The sequence below is a fragment of the Helianthus annuus genome, chromosome 14 (assembly GCF_002127325.2).
Source record: "Helianthus annuus cultivar XRQ/B chromosome 14, HanXRQr2.0-SUNRISE, whole genome shotgun sequence".
NCBI classification, from domain to species: domain Eukaryota; kingdom Viridiplantae; phylum Streptophyta; class Magnoliopsida; order Asterales; family Asteraceae; genus Helianthus; species Helianthus annuus.
This window is the reverse complement of record NC_035446.2, coordinates 21,571,310-21,592,800: the sequence shown is the minus strand read 5'-3', so window position 1 is coordinate 21,592,800 and position 21,491 is coordinate 21,571,310. Positions and strand designations below refer to the sequence as shown.

The window sequence follows — 21,491 nt, the reverse complement described above, 5'->3', positions numbered from 1 at the left end:
ACTGATGCCCCTTTTTCTTGGTACTGGGGAATTCTTTCTTCATAATGAGAAACACCTTTTAGTGAACCAGTGAAGACTGGATACACACGAGTTCCCAGTGAAGAAATTGCCTTCAAGGAAGTCTTATTGATGAAACTACTGTCCAAATGCAAACCAGTGGGTTCAGCAATTGTAGTAGCTGCTTCACTTGAATTACCACCAAGAGTTACTTATAACTCAAGGGGTGTAACCTCCTTATTGTTGCTGGGATAGCAGAGGTATAAGCATCAGACTCAGTCACTTGTTGGAGTATACTCTCAGTGATAGGTGGTTGAGAGGAACTGATTTATGTCTGAGCTATATCCAAAGCATGCAACAAGGTCAATATTGATGGTGGTATTTGTGAAATGATGATGGGAGTTGAAAGTGAATTTGCCCTGGGCAGTGGATTGTGGATGATGAAATCAAGTGATTCCAGAGCATCATAATTTGGTGTCCTTGTTCTTACAACCTGTTCTTTTTGAGAAGAAGCAGGAGGAGTTTGAGGCATGGGTGGAGATCTTTCGACCATCTGCTGTGAGGAAGTAGCAGCAGTGGTTTCTAGTGACTTTTGTGTTGTCACTGGCAGTTGCTCTGGGATCTCATCTTTCAGAGTTGCCTTTATTGTAGGTTTGGGGGGCTTTTGAATTTTCTTTTTGTTTTGGTGGGTTTAGGTGTGGGTTTCACAACAGTTGTTTTGCTGCTGTGATCACCTTGAGCAGTGGGCTCAGCAGCAGGTGCCTAAGGAGCAGTGGTAGCTGCTAAAGTCTGCTCAGGAACCTCTGCTTGTGTTTTGGAAACAGACTTTGAGGATTTATTGAAAAATTCAATTTTAAACTATTTTTAAGGTTTTATTTTGATTTTCTGAAAACATTTTGATGCTATTTACACATTAAACACAAGAATGCTTGCTTTGATCCATGTTTAGCATTCCAATCCTAGAGATGAAGTTTTCAAAGGTAGATGTATCAAATTCTTAGGTTTGTACATTTGCCAACTGATCTTTAGGATGGACATGATGCAAAGAAATCAAACCTTCTTCATAGCAATCCCCCACACAGTGGTGTCTGATGTCCAGTGATGATGGATGAATGAGATACTGGATTTTTGATGATATATTTCAGCTACTTGACATCCCTGCATAAAAGAAGTCTTTTGAGCAATTTATATCAAAATCCAATAACATATTTTGACGTTACAAACAGTTGGACTTTTCAGCAACAACAACAGCATCATAATATTCTTCAATCAGTGTTGTGGAAACATCTGCTGCACGTGTACAGTCAAAATACTAAGCTTATTGCCTAGGAATTGATATCCCCCTGATGAAGTCTTTTCACACTCTTGGTGTTTGTACTTGTTTGAGTACGATAAATCTTGACAAACATGCTCCTAGCATATGCAATGTTCTTTGAGGACCCACTATTTGCCTAAGGATTCTCATCCTTTGGTTGTGGCACAAGTTTTTCAAGCTTGTTGTCACTGAACTGCTGAAGCTCTTCTTAGGAGACAACTACCCAACTTTCTGTTTTTTAATGCTTTATGGCACTTTGACTTGTTGATGGAGTGGTAGAGAGTCAGCAAGAAGACACATGTTTTAGGATAGCCTTTTTAAAAGAATCCTTTTCATTGATGTTGCCAAGAGAATGGTGAAATGGTTGAGTTTTAAGGAGGATTGATGTTTTAACAGGTGGAGCTGCAGATGTGAATCATCTGAGCTAACCACTGCTGGTGACTTTGATGATCCAGCAGTAGCTTGAAATGGATGTGAAAGGATTTGAAGTAGGGGTTTGGCACACTGAAGATTTTTTTTTATCCACTTTTGATGAATATTTATCAACAGTGGTTTGGTGAAGTGGTGGTAGAGAATTAGAAAGCAACTTAGATCAAACACTATTTGTACATCAGTGGATGAGCTTTAACAGTTGTTTTGTACATCTGCTGCTCTGATGATGGAAACGATTTTGGTATCATGTCCAAGATCTGTTGATGATGAATGTGGGTCACCTGCAGAACCAAATACTTGACAAACACATTTTAAATGCAAGTTTATCAGAATTAATCATAACAGCAGGGTTTACAGGGATTTTTAATGCAGCAAATTTACTTGTTTCAGCATTCAAGGTGGTACCACATGTTTATCTATTTCAAGTTTTGAACACTTTTATAGATTCCTGACAGTGGTTTAGTACCCCATATGATGGAAACCTTTTTACCATGGCTACTCATTTTGTGTCATTAGAACATGAGCATCCAAGTATTTTAAGGTCTGTTAGCAACCAATCTTTGATCAGTGTTAAAACAAACTTGAGTTTGACATGACCTTGACACTTGTACCATTTCCTTTTGATCTATTTTCAAGGATAGTATCACCAAAAAAAATAAGGGTTCTACATCCTGGCAGGAGTTTGAAATTTTTACTATCAAAAACAAGTAAAAGTACAAAGTATATCATCTTAAGAAAAAATAAAGAATAATATATCCTATTTTATTTTGAGAAAACTTTACAAAAAAGAATAAAAGTTTTCTGAAAATAAAGTCAATTAGATCTGGTGTGTCTCAAGAGTTAAAATAACTTTGAATAAGGTCAAAATCACTTCATTCTCAAGCTTAGGACAATGGTCAGTGGTTTGAACCAAAGTCCTGTAACCACTGTTTGGTACCATTTCCTTGTCAGTTGATTGTTACCATGAGGAGCCAGTTCACAGGGGTTTTGAAAGTTCTTTGTGAACCTTATTACCATGTGAATAATTTCTGAAAAATTTGGCCTATTCCTCTTTATTGAAAGATATCTGGAGATACTTTTGTTACCTGAACTTCCCTGAAACAATGATTGTGCATGGATGATTGATGACATTATGTTTGACCAAAAAATGCAGATCTATTTTTGGTTTTCCTTGTGTAGGATTAACCGGTGGACTCTTAAGTGTTTTGGGTTTATACTCTTTTCTTTTGAATTCAAAAGTTTTGAGATAAAACACACTTTTGAGTTTTTGTAATTTTTCTTCTTTCCCTTTTTGCCCTTTCCATAGAAAAGTATTGAAACTTTTTACTGGAAGGTTTTCAAGGAAAGAATACTCAATCCGAAATCATTTTCAGCAAAGTTTTGAGAGATTTGGACATTTTTGCACTTGCTTATGCCAAATTCCACATTACTCATGATCTGGATATTTTAACTGCTGATTTTCTTAATGTATTCTTAACATAGTTGATTTTGGTCCTTTTAGAGAAACCTCGACCTGTTTTTCAATACATAAGATCCAAATAGCTAAAGTGTTAATTTCCCTCTTTTTATGCTAACAAAAACACTAATGTTATCATTCGAACATAGATTTTTGTTAACATGAGGCAAACACTTTAGAAGCAGTCATGATAAAAACATCACAACCTTCATAGAAACAATTGAAATCAATTTGTAAACTAAATAGATTATACCATAGTTATCAGACATATTTTCAGATCTGAGCACTATAGGTGTCCTATGCATGATATCACTTGTTATATGAAGTTTGTGTGTCATATGACATCTTGGTTGTTTTACAGAGTATCAGATCCATCATTTTGAACATGATTTCTCATTGCCCTGTTTTTCAACTGAGTACAATCAACCTTAGTATCAATGAATTTTGAGCTGAACTGTTATGTCAAATTGATTGTTAGATCGAATTTGACTGTCCAAGCTCTGATACCAATTGTTATGATCTGAGGCTGTCATGATTTGTGTTTGTTTGCATAAAACTAATAAGTGCAGTGGAAATGAGTAGCAAACTTTGTAAACACAAACAAAGAAGAGAAAAGTATGATAAACAATTGCTTTACATCAAGTTGAATGGTTACAAAGCAAATCAAGAGATTACAAGCATGCTTACGATACTAAGCTCCCCCTCAGCCTGATACTCCCTGGTTGATCGTACAAGATGAAAGGAGATGAGCAAAAAGCTCCAAGCTCAGATAGAAAAGTACAGGTACTGCTCTATTTATAGTGCAGATCAAACCACTGATAATCAAAGCTGACGTCACCATGAAAGTGACATCTAACAACCTAACAACCTGTAACTACTGACTAGTACAAGCCCTGCTTACTAAACAACTGATTATAAGATATAAGTTAAACTGCTGCTGTTGAATTTGCTGCATTGTTGTGGTTGAGCAGTGGTTCACCTTTGGTTGATCAGGCCTTTGGTTCAACAGTGCTTGTCTTCAACAGGGCTTTGGTCCTCAGCAGTATTTTGAGACATTAGTAGATTGGACATCAGTGCTTAGTCTCCAGCGGTCTTTAGGAATCAGCAGTTGTTGTAGGTCAACATTTGTTGTAGAATATCAGTACTTTGAGTTGCATCAGATGTTGGAGCCACTGTCAAGGGGAAAGTTTAGTGTAAACCGCTGCTTATGACGAATCCACTGTTCTGAACCAGTTTTGGCTTTACATCATCTGTTCCTCTGGTAGGGTTCAATCCCAACACCATAAAATTACGACTCCAAAATAATACTAAAACTCTCATAAAATAAATATTTAAGTTACGCAAGTATTGTTGTATTACGAAGCGCTAAAACGTCACTTATGTATATTTCAGAAAAATACTCTCATACGTATATTTTTAATAAATTATTATTTTGGAAAATTTATGAAGAAGGATATAATATTTTTGGGAAAAATATATATATTTTGGAATTAAGATGTTTTAGACAAGTGATTTAAATATATTTTTCTAAGTGAGACTTAAAATATATTTTTCGGAATTATAAAGTGTACATGTATAAATACCCCCGTCCTTGGGAAGGAAATACACTTATAAAATAATTAAGAAGTGTGAATACGAAATAGTTACCTAACTATTTTCCTAAATACAAAAGTTAAGTTAAAATAATTATTATTATTTTAACAAGTATAATATCAAAGTAACGCAACTCAAAACACTAAACCCTAAGCCAAGGCACGGCCCGTTCGTCTAATAGACATTAGTACGTGTAGGTTGTCACGCAGCAGATCGAGTTGAGATTGACGTTACAGGATACGCACTTCTGTGAGTTCATGTCCCCCTTTTCTCTTTACTGTTTTCAGTTTTATACTTCGGGGGTGAAATACCTGTGATAATTATTAAAAACATTTATTTACATGGTATGGTTAGCGTAGGGAGGGTTTACTACTAGATCATGTGAGGGGTGGGTACAACACTTAAGGCCATTAATCCTCGTTGTTAGGACTGAGGGATACAAAAGTGATAGATCTATTTGGGTGTAGCGAGCCCACACCCGTGAGGCCGGGGCGGCCCATAGAGGTGACTGTGTCTTACCGCCGAAGCCTGGTAACAAATTTGCTCGGTTTGAGTTTTCCTGCACTTTCTCACACATACCAGTGGCTTTGCAACCCATTGGCGATCTCTTTTTTCTTATTGCTACATACCATGAACTTTTATACATGAAAGGTTTATACATACTCACTTTTACATGAACTCGCTCAACTTTTGTTTATTTTTCAAACTACATGTATTTCAGGAAATTAGTGGATCTGGCGAAGTATGCAATCGTGTCAAGTTGCGTAGGGAATAATGATGTCATCCAGGTTTAGGAGGTGTGACCCTTGCCTGGACGGGTTACAAATCTTAAACCATGTTTTTATTTAAGTCTTTTGTTGGTCGTATGAACACGTTTTAATTTATGTCATGGTTGTATGTTGTTTCATGTGTCAACTTTTAAAACAATGTTGTTGTAGTAACTTTTAAAACTTGATGAATGGATGACTATCATGCGTTTTATTTTCATATAGCATTGTTATGATTATTGCTATGGTATTAAGAAGTCACACCAAATGAACCCACGCTTCCGCAAAAGTCAGGGTGTGACAGCTTGGTATCAGAGCTTCGATCATAGCGAACTAGGATTCTTTCTCGAGTCTAGACTATGATCACTAGGGCTCTCACGAAAAAAAATTTACATTGCATACACTAAACGTCCAGATCCAGGATACAAAACATTTTTACAAATAAAAGGCACAAATACATTTTTTTCTAAAAATTCATGGTTCAGTCTTAGAGACTAACGGAGTTCAGCCTTAGAGGCTGGGGAGGTTCAGCCTTAGAGGCTGGGGAGGTTCAGTCTTAGAGGCTGGGGGAGGTTCAGTCTTAGAGACTGAAGGGTTCAATCTTAGAGATTGGGGAGGTTTACTCTTAGAGACTGGGAGGTTGGTCTTAGAGACAAGGGAGTTAGTCTGAGAGGCTAGGAAGTTCAGTCTGAGAGACTGGGAGGGTAGTCTAGGGAGACTAGGAGAATTACTTGTTTGCTTTATTGTGACTTACATGTTTATTTGACTTCATGATTGATATATGTGCATATATGTGATTGTGTTACAGACACCATGGTTTCTTCTTCCGACACAGGAGTATCGGATACAGTGGACCCTATGGCGGTTGTGTTAGACGATGAGATACCATCAGAGGGAGACGTGTATACGTCAGACACCACGAGTACAGATGACGATGATTTTCAGTCGTTCGCTCTGCTAGACATCGGAGTTGAGATACAGCCTGCTGATGGCATTCCTGCTGGGTATCTACCTCTTGCGGTGATCCCTGCTCCCATTCTGCTTGCTGCGTTCCCTGTGATGGATGTGCCACTCGATGTCGTATCTGATGACGACATTGATCTGTTCGAGGAGGGTCCCCTTGAGGACGACTATGAAGGCGGGGCTCCGATCGATGTTGATGCTATCCTTCCTATTGGTGAGGCACCTATAGAGGAGGCTTCTCTTGGTTCCCCTATCCCAGACTCATTGGAGTCTGTGGCATCCGCGTCCCTGCACGAACAGGGTGTGCAACATCACTCTCCTGACGTCGACGTGGCTATGTCAGCTGCACCTGGTCCGTTACACAAGTTTGAGTTTGACCACGAGATCGATGACGATTTTGATCCAGTTTTTCCTCCTGACTTCAATCCTGATCATGAGATCGAGTTTATTCATATGGACCAGCCCTTAGAGGCGCCCGTAGCTCCCATTGATCCATTGTTTGACATTCCTGCTGATTTTGATATGGACCTTGTTAACCCCGAGCCTGTCATGGCCCCCGAGCCTGCTGTTGCTCCTGACCCTGCACTAGAGCACGACCCTGTTCTTGATGATGCACCAGCTCTTGCACCACCCATTGCTGACCTTCCCATTGTTGCTCCACCAGTGGTGGACGATCCTGTCGTTGATGTACCTTTACCTGATCATGTGCCGGTATTGGTTGACCGCGCACCTTTTGCCGCACATATAGATCCTCGTTATGTTGACACCCGCAACGGGTGGATCGAGGATGATGACGATTACCCACCGTTTGTGCTACCTGTCACTCCTCCAGTAGCACCTGTTTTTGCACCCACTGATATTCCATTGTTTCCCCCACACACCACTGACATCCATCGCACTGATCTTCCCATCACATTCCTCCAGGGCATACCGCCACCTCGTCCTGGAGAGGGTTCATCGAGGCAGCCGCCTGTTTCTGTTCCACCTGTACTGTCATCATCTTTTCCGTTTCTGTCACAGTTTCCTCATGTTGCACCACATACTGCACCATCTTTCATACCATCGAGCGAGCCATTTTTGTGGACTACGCCCCCTGTTACGCCATTATCTGACCCGTACCACCCATTTTCATGTGGGGTGCACTACGGAGGATATACTTGCGTCGCTGCAGCTACAGCAGGACGCCCTGAGCCGACGTATTCAGGAGTTGGAGAGAGGTCCACGTCCGCCTTGTCACTGTCAGACCCCCTTTGCAGCACCGCACACTCCACGTCCGCTTTCCCCTGATTCAGACGTTCGTTTCTTGACATTTGAGCAGCAGATAGCATATTTGCTGCGCGTCTGTCATGCCTTAGAGGAGGACTGGTTACACATGCGTCGCTTGCTTTTCTCTCATTTTCCTCCTCCTCCTCCTCCGCCATCAGCATAGGTATTTTTTGTTTGATGCAGGTCGATCATTTTGGTGAGAAAGTCGCGATTGAGCCAGCTTACGAAGACTTTTGAGAGATCACACTTTTTGTATATGATATGTGTAGACAGGTTTGTATTTTGGGGGTGATGTAGCCCCATGATCTTATTTTGATATGAGATGTACCATTAAACATGTAAAACAATATTGTGGTCGTGATTAATGAAGCTCAATGGCAACATTCTCACTACATGCTTTGTTTTGCATCTGTTCTGTTTGATACTGGTACCGATTATAGTTTCGTATCGTTAGAGTTTAAGAACATTCTAGGGTTAACTGCTAGTAAGTTAGATATTCCGTACTCAATTGAACTGGCTAATGGAAAGCTAGTTGAAGCGAATGAAGTCGTCAGAGGATGCATAATTGAGCTGGGAGAACGTGAGTTCTCTTTTGATCTACTACCAGTCGAATTGGGAAGTATCGACGTGGTGGTAGGGATGGATTGGTTGTCAAGCAACAAAGCCGAGATTGTCCGTCATGAGAAGACCATCCGCATCCCAATAGAAGATGGAGAGACGATCGTAGTTCATGGAGAAAAGCGCGATACGCCTTTGAGAATCATTAGCTGTCTGAAAGCTAGAAAGTGTTTACAGAAGGGATGTGTTGCCTTCTTGGCACACATTGTGGATAAAGAAGCTGCTGAGCCGAAGATCGAAGACATTCCAGTCGTAAAGGAATATCCAGAACTCTTTCCAGAAGACTTGCCAGGATTACCGCCACAAAGACAAGTCGAGTTCCACATTAACTTAGTTCCAGGCGCCGCGCCTGTGGCTAAGGCTCCCTACCGACTTGCGCCTTCGGAGATCCAGGAGTTGTCAACGCAACTCCAGGAGTTGTTAGACAAGGGATTCATCAGACCAAGCTTCTCACCTTAGGGAGCTCCAGTTTTGTTTGTTAAGAAGAAGGATGGTAGTTTTCGTACGTGTATCGACTACCGAGAACTGAACACGTTGACAATCAAGAATAGATATCCTCTGCCGAGAATTGATGACCTATTTGATCAGCTGCAAGGTTCAAGCTACTACCCAAAAATCGATTTGCGATCAGGTTACCATCAGTTGAGAATAAAGAGGAAAGTATTCCCAAGACTGCTTTTAGAACTCGATATGGACATTACGAGTATCTGGTGATGCCGTTTAGGTTGACAAACGCGCCAGCCGTTTTCATGGACTTGATGAACAGAGTTTGTAAACCCTACCTCGACAAGTTCGTGATTGTGTTCATCGATGATATTTTGATCTACTCGAAGACGAAGGATGAGCACGAACAGCATTTAAGAGCTATTTTGGAGCTACTTAAAAAGGAGAAGTTGTATGCCAAGTTCTCGAAGTGCGAGTTCTGGTTACGCGAAGTCCAATTTCTTGGACATGTGGTTAATGGAGATGGAATCCATGTGGATCCCACAAATATCGAAGCGATAAAGAACTGGGAAACTCCAAAGACGCCAACCGAGATCCGACAATTCTTAGGTTTGGCTAGTTATTATCGAAGGTTCATTGAGGATTTCTCAAAAATCGCTCAACCTTTGACTTCCCTTACCCAGAAAGACAAGAAGTTTGATTGGGGAGTCAAACAAGAAGAAGCATTTCAGTTATTGAAGAATAAACTATGTAATGCACCAATCTTATCGCAACTAGAAGGAACGGATGATTTCGTGGTATACTGTGACACCTCGCGTCAAGGTTTAGGATGCGTATTGATGCAGCGACAGACAAGATTGCACAGATCCGAGAGCGCATCAAAGCGGCTCACGATCGACAAAAGTGTTATGCTGACCGAAGAAGGAATCCTCTGGAATTCGAGGTAGGAGACATGGTTTTATTGAAGGTTTCACCCTAGAAGGGAGTGGCACGCTTTGGAAAGCGTGGGAAGTTGAATCCACGTTACATTGGTCCATTCAGAATCCTGCAAAGGATTGGGCTTGTAGCATAAAAATTGGACCTACCTGATGAGCTTCATGGTGTTCATGATATATTCCATGTATCAAACCTGAAAAAGAGTTCGACTCAAGAGACAGTTGTCATTCCTGCCGACAAAGTTCATATTGATGACACGCTCCACTTTGTCGAAGAACCAGTTGAGGTTACTGATTGGAAGATTAACAAGACACGCAAGAGTAGTGTCAAGCTCGTCAAAGTTCGGTGGAATGCAAGACACGGACCAGAATTCACTTGGGAACGTGAGGATCGCATGAAGGAGAAATACCCCCACTTATTTCCCAACACCCCTGCAACTAGAAGCAGAGCCTAAAATTTCGGGATGAAATTTTCTTAACGGGGGGAGAATGTGACAACCCTCACAATTCCAGGTATCCGTACAATTAATTAATATTTAATTTGTGCTTAATGACAGTGCTTGATTACAACTCTGATTAAACTGCTTTCTGTTTTCTGTTACATACATACACATGCATCACACTTGATACTGTCACTCCATTTATTACACACAAACATTAGTGAGAAACTTGATGCACAAAGCACAGTTAGCACAGTGAGCGGATAACCCAGAGGGATGCTGACAATGCCAGCACCTAGACAGACAATGTTTTTGAGGCCAGTGTGAGCCAGAGATAGAATACTACACTAGTAGGGAGTGTAGGGAGGTGAGGACCATAAAACTGCGTCACTAGGGGATAGGTATAGTGCCGGGAAGTGCCTAAAACATACTTTAAACGCAGAATTCTACACTAAATAACCAAAATTCAGCATTTAATAATGCTAGTAAAGTGCAAAAACTTGGCAAACTAGTTCTAAATACTTTCCAAAGTGTTGGGAATTAAATGTGTCACTAAAAGTAATATAAAAGACACCTTACGGATTAATTTAGGACTTTAACGGACAACACCCAACCGAACAACCGGACTCTACCCGGAGCATAAAAATATTGCCAAACACATTGTTTTTATTTTTCTGAGCTAGTTAGGGTCCCCGAACACCCTAACACACTATATATTATATAACACCCCATAACCATTAACTAAACACTTGTTTCTCTAACTAGTTAGTAACTATACATTTGAAAACCAACCCCATACCCCCCCCCCCCCCCCCCCCCCCCGGTTGGGCGACGGTCACAAAGGGGTGACCTGCCCTTTGATTTCTTTGATTTTTATAATAGATCATGTTGGACACTTAGAGATATAATACTCAATGGTTAAAGAATGAACTTGGTTTATATAAGTGCACAAGGGTTATGCATACATTCACAAACACACAACACAAACAAGCTCTCTCTCTCTTCTCCTCTTCCTTGTGTTCGGCCACCAACAACCACCACTATACCACCACCATCAAGCTCCTTTCCAAGCAATCTATACATACCCAAAAGTGTTAGAGATCCTACAAGTAAGCTTGGTGTGTTTGGAAGTTCAAGGACCGCTCTCATTTTCTTTTATCCACCACATTTACACTCTTGAACTCCCCTAGCATTGTGCTAGTAGTAAGTGTCTTAGATCTTCATCTTCTTCATATTTTTGATGGATAATAGTGAAAAGAATGGTGAAATATCAAGAAACACTAAGAACATAATCAAGCCTTGAAACATAAACTAACAAAGTGATGAAGTAGTGTTAAAATGAAGAAGAAATCATGTTATTCTTGTGTTGTTTTGCTTGTTGTTTGTTGTATGCTAGTTGAAATGATTGAAATGATATGGTTCATCACATGGACTTGCTAGATCATGTTTAAGAACATGGACTTGCTAGATCATGTTTAAGAACATGAACTAGCAAGATGTGAAAGTTAGAGAGTTGTGGATGATGAAATCATCCACGCATAAACTATGAACTTGGATAAATGAAATGTTTTCTTGAAAAATAAAGATCAAAATGAGATGTAATCTTGTAGATCTAAAGATCTATAAGTAGTTTTTCGAAAGAACCAAGTGAAAAGTAGGAGTTTTGTTAAAACTTGGACCTTACATACACTAATCACATTTTTAGTGGATAAACAAGTGTAGAAACACTTGTGTAATAAGAAAATTTCACAAAGAAATATTTTTTAGAAAATATGACTAGAAGTTGTGAAAAACCAAACTCTTTAAAAATGAAGTTTTTAAAGAACTAATTACATTTTTAAAGAAAACAAGACTTACTAAGTGTGCTAGTAAGTTACCACATGTTTTTATGAATTTTTCAAGTTCATAAGTTTATAGTTCATGCTTATTTTTGTCAAGTTTGGTAGTTAGAGATTGTATGTTGATGATTGATAATTGTTTGAATGATTTTACAAAAGAAAATGATATGCTAGTAAGCATGAACACCTCCATTTACAAAGGAAACTCTGGCGAAATTTTTCTAAAATTCCAACACTTAGAAAATATTTTTCTAGTAAGTGTTTACAAATATATTTTAACCTTATTTTCAAAATAAACTTCGTCACCATTTTATTACAAAGATACCAAGTGCCGGAGGTTGATTTTCGTAAATAAAAATTTGATAAATATATATTTAGAATATATATTTTATACTAAAACGCTTGTGTGATTATTTGATTATTTTGTGAACTAGTTATATTATTTTTAGGATAAAATAATATAACTATAATATACCATAAAATTACCACTCCAAAATAATACTAAAACTCTCACAAAATAAATATTTAAGTTACGCAACTATTGTTGCATTACGAAGCGCTAAAACGTCACTGATGTATATTTCAGAAAAATACTCTCACACGTATATTTTTAATAAATTATTATTTTGGAAAATTTATGAAGAAGGATATAATATTTTTGGGAAAAATATATATATTTTGGAATTAAGATGTTTTAGATAAGTGATTTAAATATATTTTTCTAGGTGAGACTTAAAATATATTTTTCGGAATTATAAAGTGTACATGTATAAATACCCCCATCCTTGGGAAGGAAATACACTTATAAAATAATTAAGAAGTGTGAATACGAAATGGTTACCTAACTGTTTTCCTAAATACAAAAGTTAAGCTAAAATAATTATTATTATTACTATTTTAACAAGTATAATATCAAAGTAACGCAACTCAAAACACTAAACCCTAAGCCAAGGCACGGCCCGTTCGTCTAATAGACATTAGTACGTGTAGGTCGTCACGCAGTAGATCGAGTTGAGATTGACGTTACATGATACGCACTTCTGTGAGTTCATGTCCCCCTTTTCTCTTTACTGTTTTCAGTTTTATACTTCGGGGGTGAAATACATGCGATAATTATTACAAACATTTATTTACATGGTATGGTTAGCGTAGGGAGGGTTTACTACTAGATCATGTGAGGGGTGGGAACAACACTTAAGGCCATTAATCCTCGTTGTTAGGACCGAGGGACACAAGAGTGATAAATCTATTTGGGTGTAGTGAGCCCACACCCGTTAGGCCGGGGCGGCCCATAGAGGTGACTGTGTCTTACCGCCGAAACCCGGTAACAAATTTGCTAGGTTTGAGTTTTCCTACACTTTCTCACACATACCAGTGGCTTTGCAACCCATTGGTGATCTCTTTTTCCTTATTGCTACATACCAGGGACTTTTATACATGAAAGGTTTATACATACTCACTTTTACATGAACTCGCTCAACTTTTGTTGATTTTTCAAACTACATGTATTTCAGGAAATTAGTGGATCTGGCGAAGTATGCAATTATGTCAAGCTGCGTAGGGAATAATGATGTCATCCAGGTTTAGGAGGTGTGACCCTTGCCTGGATGGGTTACAAGTCTTAAACCATGTTTTTATTTAAGTCTTTTGTTGGTCATATGAACACGTTCTAATTTATGTCATGGTTGTATGTTGTTTCATGTGTCAACTTTTAAAACAATGTTGTTGTAGTAACTTTTAAAACTTGATAAATGGATGACTATCATGCGTTTTATTTTCATATAGCATTGTTATGATTATTGCTATTGTATTAAGAAGTCATACCAAATAAACCCACGCTTCCGCAAAAGCCAGGGTGTGACAGAATGTACTTTGGAATTGCTTTTTCTGAAGTGTTGACTTGACTTGAGCAGATTACGCTAAGCTGTTTGAACCTTGCGGTGTAGCCAGCATTGTCGCCTTTGATTTGCTTGATTTTCCAAAATTCGTCTTCTAGCTTTTGGATTTCGTAGGGAGGGCAGTACTCTTTCTTCATGAGATCTTTCAGCTCATTCCAAGAGAGAGCATAAGCCACGGAGATTCCACGTTTGTTGCGTTCGGCGGTCCACCAGTCGAGTGCTCGCGATTGAAATACTCCGGTAGCTCAAGTAGTACGAAAATCATCGGGACACCCACTCTGTCGAAGGGTGACTTCGATAGAATCGAACCACAGGAGTAGTGGAGAGACACCTCCTTCACCTTTGAAGTGTGAATTCCACTCTGTTGAAGGGTGACTTTGACACCCACTCTGTCGAAGGGTGAATTCCATCGGGACACCCACTCTGTCGAAGGGTGAATTCCATCGGATCACAGGCTTTGAAGTGTTTGTAAAGAAAAGCAGATTGCGGCGCTTCCGTCTTAGAGTCTTCCGAGGCTCGAGAGTTGCTGAGAGAGTGCACTTGAGCGACAATTTGAGGGATGAGCTTGACCACTTCCTTGGTCACAAGCGAGGCAATCCTCTTATCAGCGCTTCGTTTGGCTCTTCTCCTAGTTGTTCGTCTCGAGGTAGGGTTGTTGGAAGGCATCTAGACAGAGAGATAATTGGAGTGAGATTCGATCATAATGATTTTTGGGTTTGCGATGCGATTGAGCGCGATCAAAACTTGTTGCGAGTAATATAATAGACTTCACATAGGAGCCACATAGGAGACACGAGATTCCTAAGTTCTCACACAATGATTTGCTTGTATTTAGATATAGATGGTTGTAGTTTATACTTACCCACATACATATCGGTGTAGAATACGCGAGGACGCGATGAGAGGGAGAGAGCGAGAGCGTAAGCGAGTAATTAGACATTAGTTTTGTTGCGAACATTCGGTCTTCGTTTTAGATTGCGATGGCTATGCGAGTTGTACGTTTGGTAAAACAAGGAGCGAAAATTGAAAAATCGAGATATCGATAAGGCGTAAATTAAACACCTAAAGCATATTTAAGTTCATTAAAGCATAAAACTGGCGAGTCATAGGCTTAGCATAATAATCGGAGTGCCTCTGGTGTTTTGGGCATTGACTACCCAAGGTAACCCAACTATACCCAACAAGTTGGTGCACGCGCGTTGACCTAGAAGGCTTGTGCTTCCACTGGGATGCAGCTCATGGCATTCGTCTTCCTAGTCATCGTGTGGCTCGAGTCATCGTTATAGTCGAGTCCTTGGTGTGAGCTTTTCGAAAACCATTTTAGAGAGTGGAACGGTTTATTAAGATACGGGTTTCACCCCTGACTTAACAGCTTCGTTCCTAATTGTGGTTGTGCTCATCTAGTAAATCCGAGAGTTCCACTAGAATTTCGAAATGGAGACCTTTGTCGAGATATGGATGTCACCCCTAACTCAACGAAGGGTTCTCGTGGTAAAAAATGCGCTGAGGGAGCAATCTTATTGAGAGTTCTGGGTTTTCACGCCTGGTCTCGACTAGATCACTCGGTTGTGATATGCGAGTATTTTCGAAAACATGTGTATTGTGTCAGCCTTAGGAAAGGCTAAATAGTATTTCAGCCTTAGCAAAGACTCCTTCGTGTGAAGCTGTAGTGCGTGTTATTCACACAAAGTTGTAGTTTTTAGGAATTTGGATCGAGAACATCAAGTAGGTGTGACAACCCTCATCAAACCAGGTATCCGTACAAATTAATTAATTTTTAATTAATGCTTAGTTACTGTGCTTGCTTACAATTGTGGTTAAACTGCTTCGTGATTTCTGATACATACATATTCATGCATCATACTTTATTGTTGTCACTCCATTTATTACACATAACTATAGTGACAAACTTGATGCACAAAAGCACAGTTAGCACAATGAACGGCTAACCCAGTAAACATGCTGACATTGCCAGCACTAGACAGACACTGTCTCTGAGGCCAGTATGAGCCGGGAATAGATTACTACACTAGTAGGGAGTGTAGGGAGGTGAGGATTGTAAAACTGCGTCACTAGGTGATAGTTATAGTGACCGGATGTGCCTAACACATGCTTTAATTACAAAATTCTGCACTTATTACAAAAATTCAGCATTAAACATAACTAGTAAAGTGCAAAAACATGGAAAAATAATACTAGACACTTTCCAAAGTGTCGGGAATTTATTGTGTCACTAAAAACACTATAAAAGACACTTTAAATACTTATTTAGCACTTTAACGGATCAATATCCAACCGGACAACCGGACTTTACCCGGAACATAAAAATATTGTGAAATGACATTGTTTTTACCTTTCTGAGCTAGTTAGGGTCCCCGAACACCCTAACACCCTTTGTATTATACTACACACTTAATACTCTAATTAATACCATTGGAAACTAACTAGATCCTAACTATCCAATTGAAAACCAACCATACCCCCCCTCAATTGACGGTCACCATGTGGTGACCCACATCCCACATTTCTTGATTATTATATTAAACCATGTCTAATATCTAGTGAACACTTTATATGATGGATAAAAACACCAAATTGGATTATAAGTATGCTTAAAGGATAACACTTATCTCACTTCAACACTTCACCAAATTGCTCTCTTCTTTCCCCCTTCCTTTGTGTTCGGCCGAGATCACACACACACCCACCATCACCATCAAGTTTCGATCTAGCAATATTACATACATACAAAGGTGCAAGGTGACATACAAGGAGGCTCGGTGCTTTCGGAAACTCAAGAACCTCTCTATATTTCTTTTATCCACCTTGTTTACGCCTTGATTCTTCCCTAGCCATGAGCTAGTAGTAAGTGTTTCTAAACATCCTCTTGTTCTTGTTTAAAGTGGTTAATAGGTGATTTAACGGTTAAAATTCAAGAACACACAAGATTATAACTAAAAGTCTTGAAAGTAAGATAAACTAGTTGGATAAAGAGAAACTAATGGTGTAAATCTTGTAAATCTTGGCTAGTTGTGATTGTTTTATGTTGTTTGTTGCTAGTAGTGGGACGGATCATCATCTAACCATACTAGATCATGTTTATGGAACATGAACTAGTAATATGTTAAGTGTAAAAGTTATAAGATGATGAACCCTTCCACTCATGAACACTAACTTGTGTAAATGAAATTTTTCTTGTAAAATGAAGTTCTAAACTAGTAGATCTAAAGATCTACAAGTGGTTTTTCAGAAGAACCAAGTAAAAGATGCAAGTCTTGTTTAAAACCCGGATCAAACATTAACTAAAGGCATTTTAGTGAATAAACAAGTGTGTAAACACTTGTGTAACAAGAAGATTTAACAAAGAAATATTTTCTTAAATCTTGACTAGAAGTTGTAAAACTTCAAATTCTTTAAAAGTAAGGTTTTTAAGAAAATAAATTTATTTTTAAAGATTACGAAACCTACTAAAATGTTGGAAAGTTAGTACGTATTTTTACAAGACTTACAAGTTCATGAGTTTGCTATTTAGTCTTATTTTGACAAGTTTTATGTAACATGTGTCACCGATTTTGACAGCGGCTAGAAACAACACCTACCTCGTTTAGAGTACTAATGGAACTCAACTTTACGAGAAACAACCGTACCCTAGTATGGGTCACTCAGGACATGTAAACATTATTAAGAATGTCTTGGTGATTGCTTGCATACTATGTCAGTTCACGTCGTCATCGCAAAACTTTTGATACAGCACACACCCTAAAGTGAGTTAACTACTTTTTACTAAAAACAAGTGTCCCTGGTTTGGGACAACACACCATTTCTCCGGTTGGGAAATACATACGGAACCCTAGCTTGGGACTACACGCACGTTCTTAGAATAGTACACATTCCCGGGTGTTGGGAACCATTACTACCCCGGGATTGGGACTGCCTTAAAATTCTACATTGGAATACTACTCTCTCTTGATTGGGAAGGAATATTTTTCAAACTAATATTCCTGGAGGAATACTTTAAACATATTGGTTTAATTTTGATAGTTAGTTGATAAGCTCAACTTTATCACTTCATTGAGGAACCAGGTGAGACCACCCCCCCCCCCCACCCCAACCAAGCATTTTAAGTTGCCTATAGATCGAGTTCGTCGAAACTCACTTAAAGCCATCGTTTTAGAACAATTTTCAAGACGAAAATTCTTTCAAGTAGGGGATGATGTAACACCCGACCTTTACAAGGTGAACAGAAACTCTGTTAACTCCGTTAACTTATATATTCACTTAGGCACTGTGTTAAAATAGATATAACTTATATAATATTCCCTGCTATGTGAAATAAGTATAAACTACGTTAAATTTTCATGTTATGAGAATTACATGAATTTACATGCAACATGACTTTACATGCTACGTGACTTCATGTGCTAGGTGCTTTGCATGATTCGTTTCGTGAACTGGTGTGAAACTACGTGTATTTACGTGTAACGAATCGTATATCCTAGCTTAAATTTCGAGGACGAAATTTTTGTAACATGGGGAGAATGTGACAACCCGTACTCTCAACCGTGATCGTCGAGAGGAGTAATCTATTTTAGTATTACTATTATTACTATTATTATTATTATTATTATTATTATTATTATTATTATTATTATTATTAATTGTGAAATAATAATAACACGTGACAAGAAATTTACTTACGCATCAATGTTATCTTTTAAAATAACCGGGCAAGTTTGTTTGAGCAAGACTCCTATTTGTTTAACGGGTTCACGCATTTGGGTTAGGCCCAACCCAACTAACCTAAAACCCTACCCTATAATTACACCTAAACCCCCACCCCACTCATTTTGTTCTTCAAAAAAAAATAGAAACTAAAACCCTTAATAGCCGCACACCCTTTACCCTGCCCCTTTCCCTCTCTCGACTGTGATTCCCGGCGACCGGAGCCACGACTTCCGGCGACCGGCCTCCTGTCCGATAAGCAACACATCCCCCATGTTCATCTTCTCTAAATATTCACCCACACACAACAGCAACAAAGAGACGCAGAGAAGAGATAGAAGCCGAGAAGAGAGAGAAGCAGAGAGAGAGAGATGCAGTGGTGGCGTCTGATGGAGGGGCTGTCACACCGGCGACCGGCAACGCCGGTATAGGCGACAGCGGAAGAATGAAGTCGCCGCCTGGCGGCGGCGGCCAGCGACGGCAGAGGTGGCGGTCCAGTTCAGCTCGGGTTCGGGTGATTCGGGTCGGAAGTGTTCAACACCGGGTTGTGTTTGGTTCAGGTGTGAGTTTTCGGTACAAGAAGAGACAGTGGTAGCGATGGCGTTTCGGCTACCTACACCCACTTGTTTACAGTTCTTCGGTTAGTATAAATCTATCGAACCCTCTGTGGTTTCAATGTGCTAATGAAAGAATTCTTATGTCAATAATTTTTGGGATCTTTGATATGGTTATAGATGTTAACTATTGGTAGAATTGCACATACATGTTTGCTTTGTTCTCTGTTGCTATAAGTGAAGAATATAACAGTGATTATTGTGAATCTTGCTACTGTTTGTTTGTGTATGTTGTGAGAATGGTTTATCAATATTGGCTATGAAACTGTGTATAAATTGAAGATATGATTTTTTATTTATAAAATGCCTACAAACTGCCATACACTGATTTGGATGAATTTAATATTAGGTTGAGGTAAATTTTGGTGGCAATATCTAACTGTTGCTTTTGGTCGAGGGTTCAATTGTTAACCGATTGGGTTATCAATGTACAGTAAATAAATATTTAATTATATTTATTGAATTAAGTTGATGTATACATGGGATTGTTAACCGATTGGGTTATCAATGTACAGTAAATAAATATTGAATTATGGTAAATATTAAATAAATATTAAATTCCATATGTGGCATGGGATTGCTTTAATAAATATTGAATCATGCTAAACTGTGATGATAATCATGAACGTGTATACGTGTTAGTATAATGTACAGTAACTGATACTTGAACACTCTGTGTTAGATAAGTGTAATTAATACGTGATGTTACTTAAATGCGAACCTAACAAATATTGGTAACCATAATAGGGTATGTTTGACCAACTTAAGACAAGTGAATTGTCTGCCGAGCAAACCAAGGTGAGTTCACATTCTTTCCAAGGCATGGGATTCCCAAGGGTTGGGAATAGGTAAATGAACTAAACGATAATTACAACCATCCTTCTGTGGGTAGGATGCCAAGTATACACACTGGACCAAACCTCTATCATGAAGTCCCTCATTATATCGACTTAATCGCCGAGGCCTATGGCGAGCGGGTCATTAGTTAATAGCGCTATTAGGTTTAACAAACCTCACACCGTGTCGTTCGAACGGGCGTGTACTAATGGACTATGGGCAAAGGGTCAATGCTGATAGACATTGACTTAGGGCACCTCTTACATTTTCGTAGCAGTCGATACACACGGTCTAGTAACACATGGGAAGCCCCCACTAATCTTCGCACACATGTCTGGGAGATCGCGATACGAATTAATACGATACATGGTTTACAAAACGAACATATGATTTACGAAAACGAATACTATAACCAAACAACCAACTGTGAACTCGCTCAACTTTGTTGTTGACTCGTTGTTACATGCCTTGCAGGCCTTTATGTGCATAACATTGGAACTTGCTGTCTGGGAAGCTGGAGTGGTCATGGGTCGAGCTACATTGAAACGCAACACAAGACTAAGAGCTTATACACGTGGTTTATAAACACTTAACGAGTTAAATATGCTTCCGCTGTAGAATGTGAACTATTGTAACGTTGTAACACTATTGTTAATAAATGAAAGTTTTATTTAAATATACTCATGAGTTCAATGTGATTGGTGGCTAAGATCCTGGTTAGTCACGCCTCCGAGCGGTGGTACTCCGCATGTGGATTTTTGGGGGTGTGACAGCTTACGCATCTCGTCAGCTCAAAATTCATGAGAAGAATTATACAACCCATGATCTCGAACTAGGCGCGGTTGTTTTTGCGTTAAAGATTTGGCGACACTACCTATATGATACCAAGTGTACGATCTTCACCGATCATAGGAGCCTTCAACATATCTTTGATCAGAAAGAACTTAATATGCGTCAATGCCGATAGGTAGAACTTCTCAACGATTACGACTGTGAGATTCGTTATCACCCAGGCAAAGCAAATGTTGTTGCCGACGCGCTCAGCAGACGGAGTTATTTGCTCAGCATTCGCAATACTCAAGCCCAATACGATCTCGAAACTCTCATCCGCGAAGCCCAGCATGCCTGTTTTAACGAACACACCTTGAAGAGGAAAGAATCTATCACGATGGAGCTCAGCTAGTGAGTAAATCAAATGGGATTTTCCATTTTCTAGACCGAATCTGGATCCCTAAGCGGACCGAATTGCGAAAGATCTTAATGGACGAAGCCCACAAATCCCGATATTCTATTTACCCCGGTGCCGATAAAATGTACCAGGACCTTCGCTGTAAGTACTGGTGGCCGGGCATGAAA

At 39.2% G+C, this 21,491-nt stretch overlaps 1 protein-coding gene across 1 annotated transcript; it reads left to right on the top strand.

Moving 5' to 3' along the window:
- Positions 1-6,373: 6,373 nt before the first annotated feature.
- On the top strand, positions 6,374-7,810 carry LOC110906483 (proline-rich extensin-like protein EPR1). The gene has a single exon (XM_022151607.1). It carries the CDS (start codon positions 6,374-6,376, stop codon positions 7,808-7,810), a length of 1,437 nt encoding a protein of 478 aa, XP_022007299.1.
- The last annotated feature ends 13,681 nt before the right edge of the window (positions 7,811-21,491 follow it).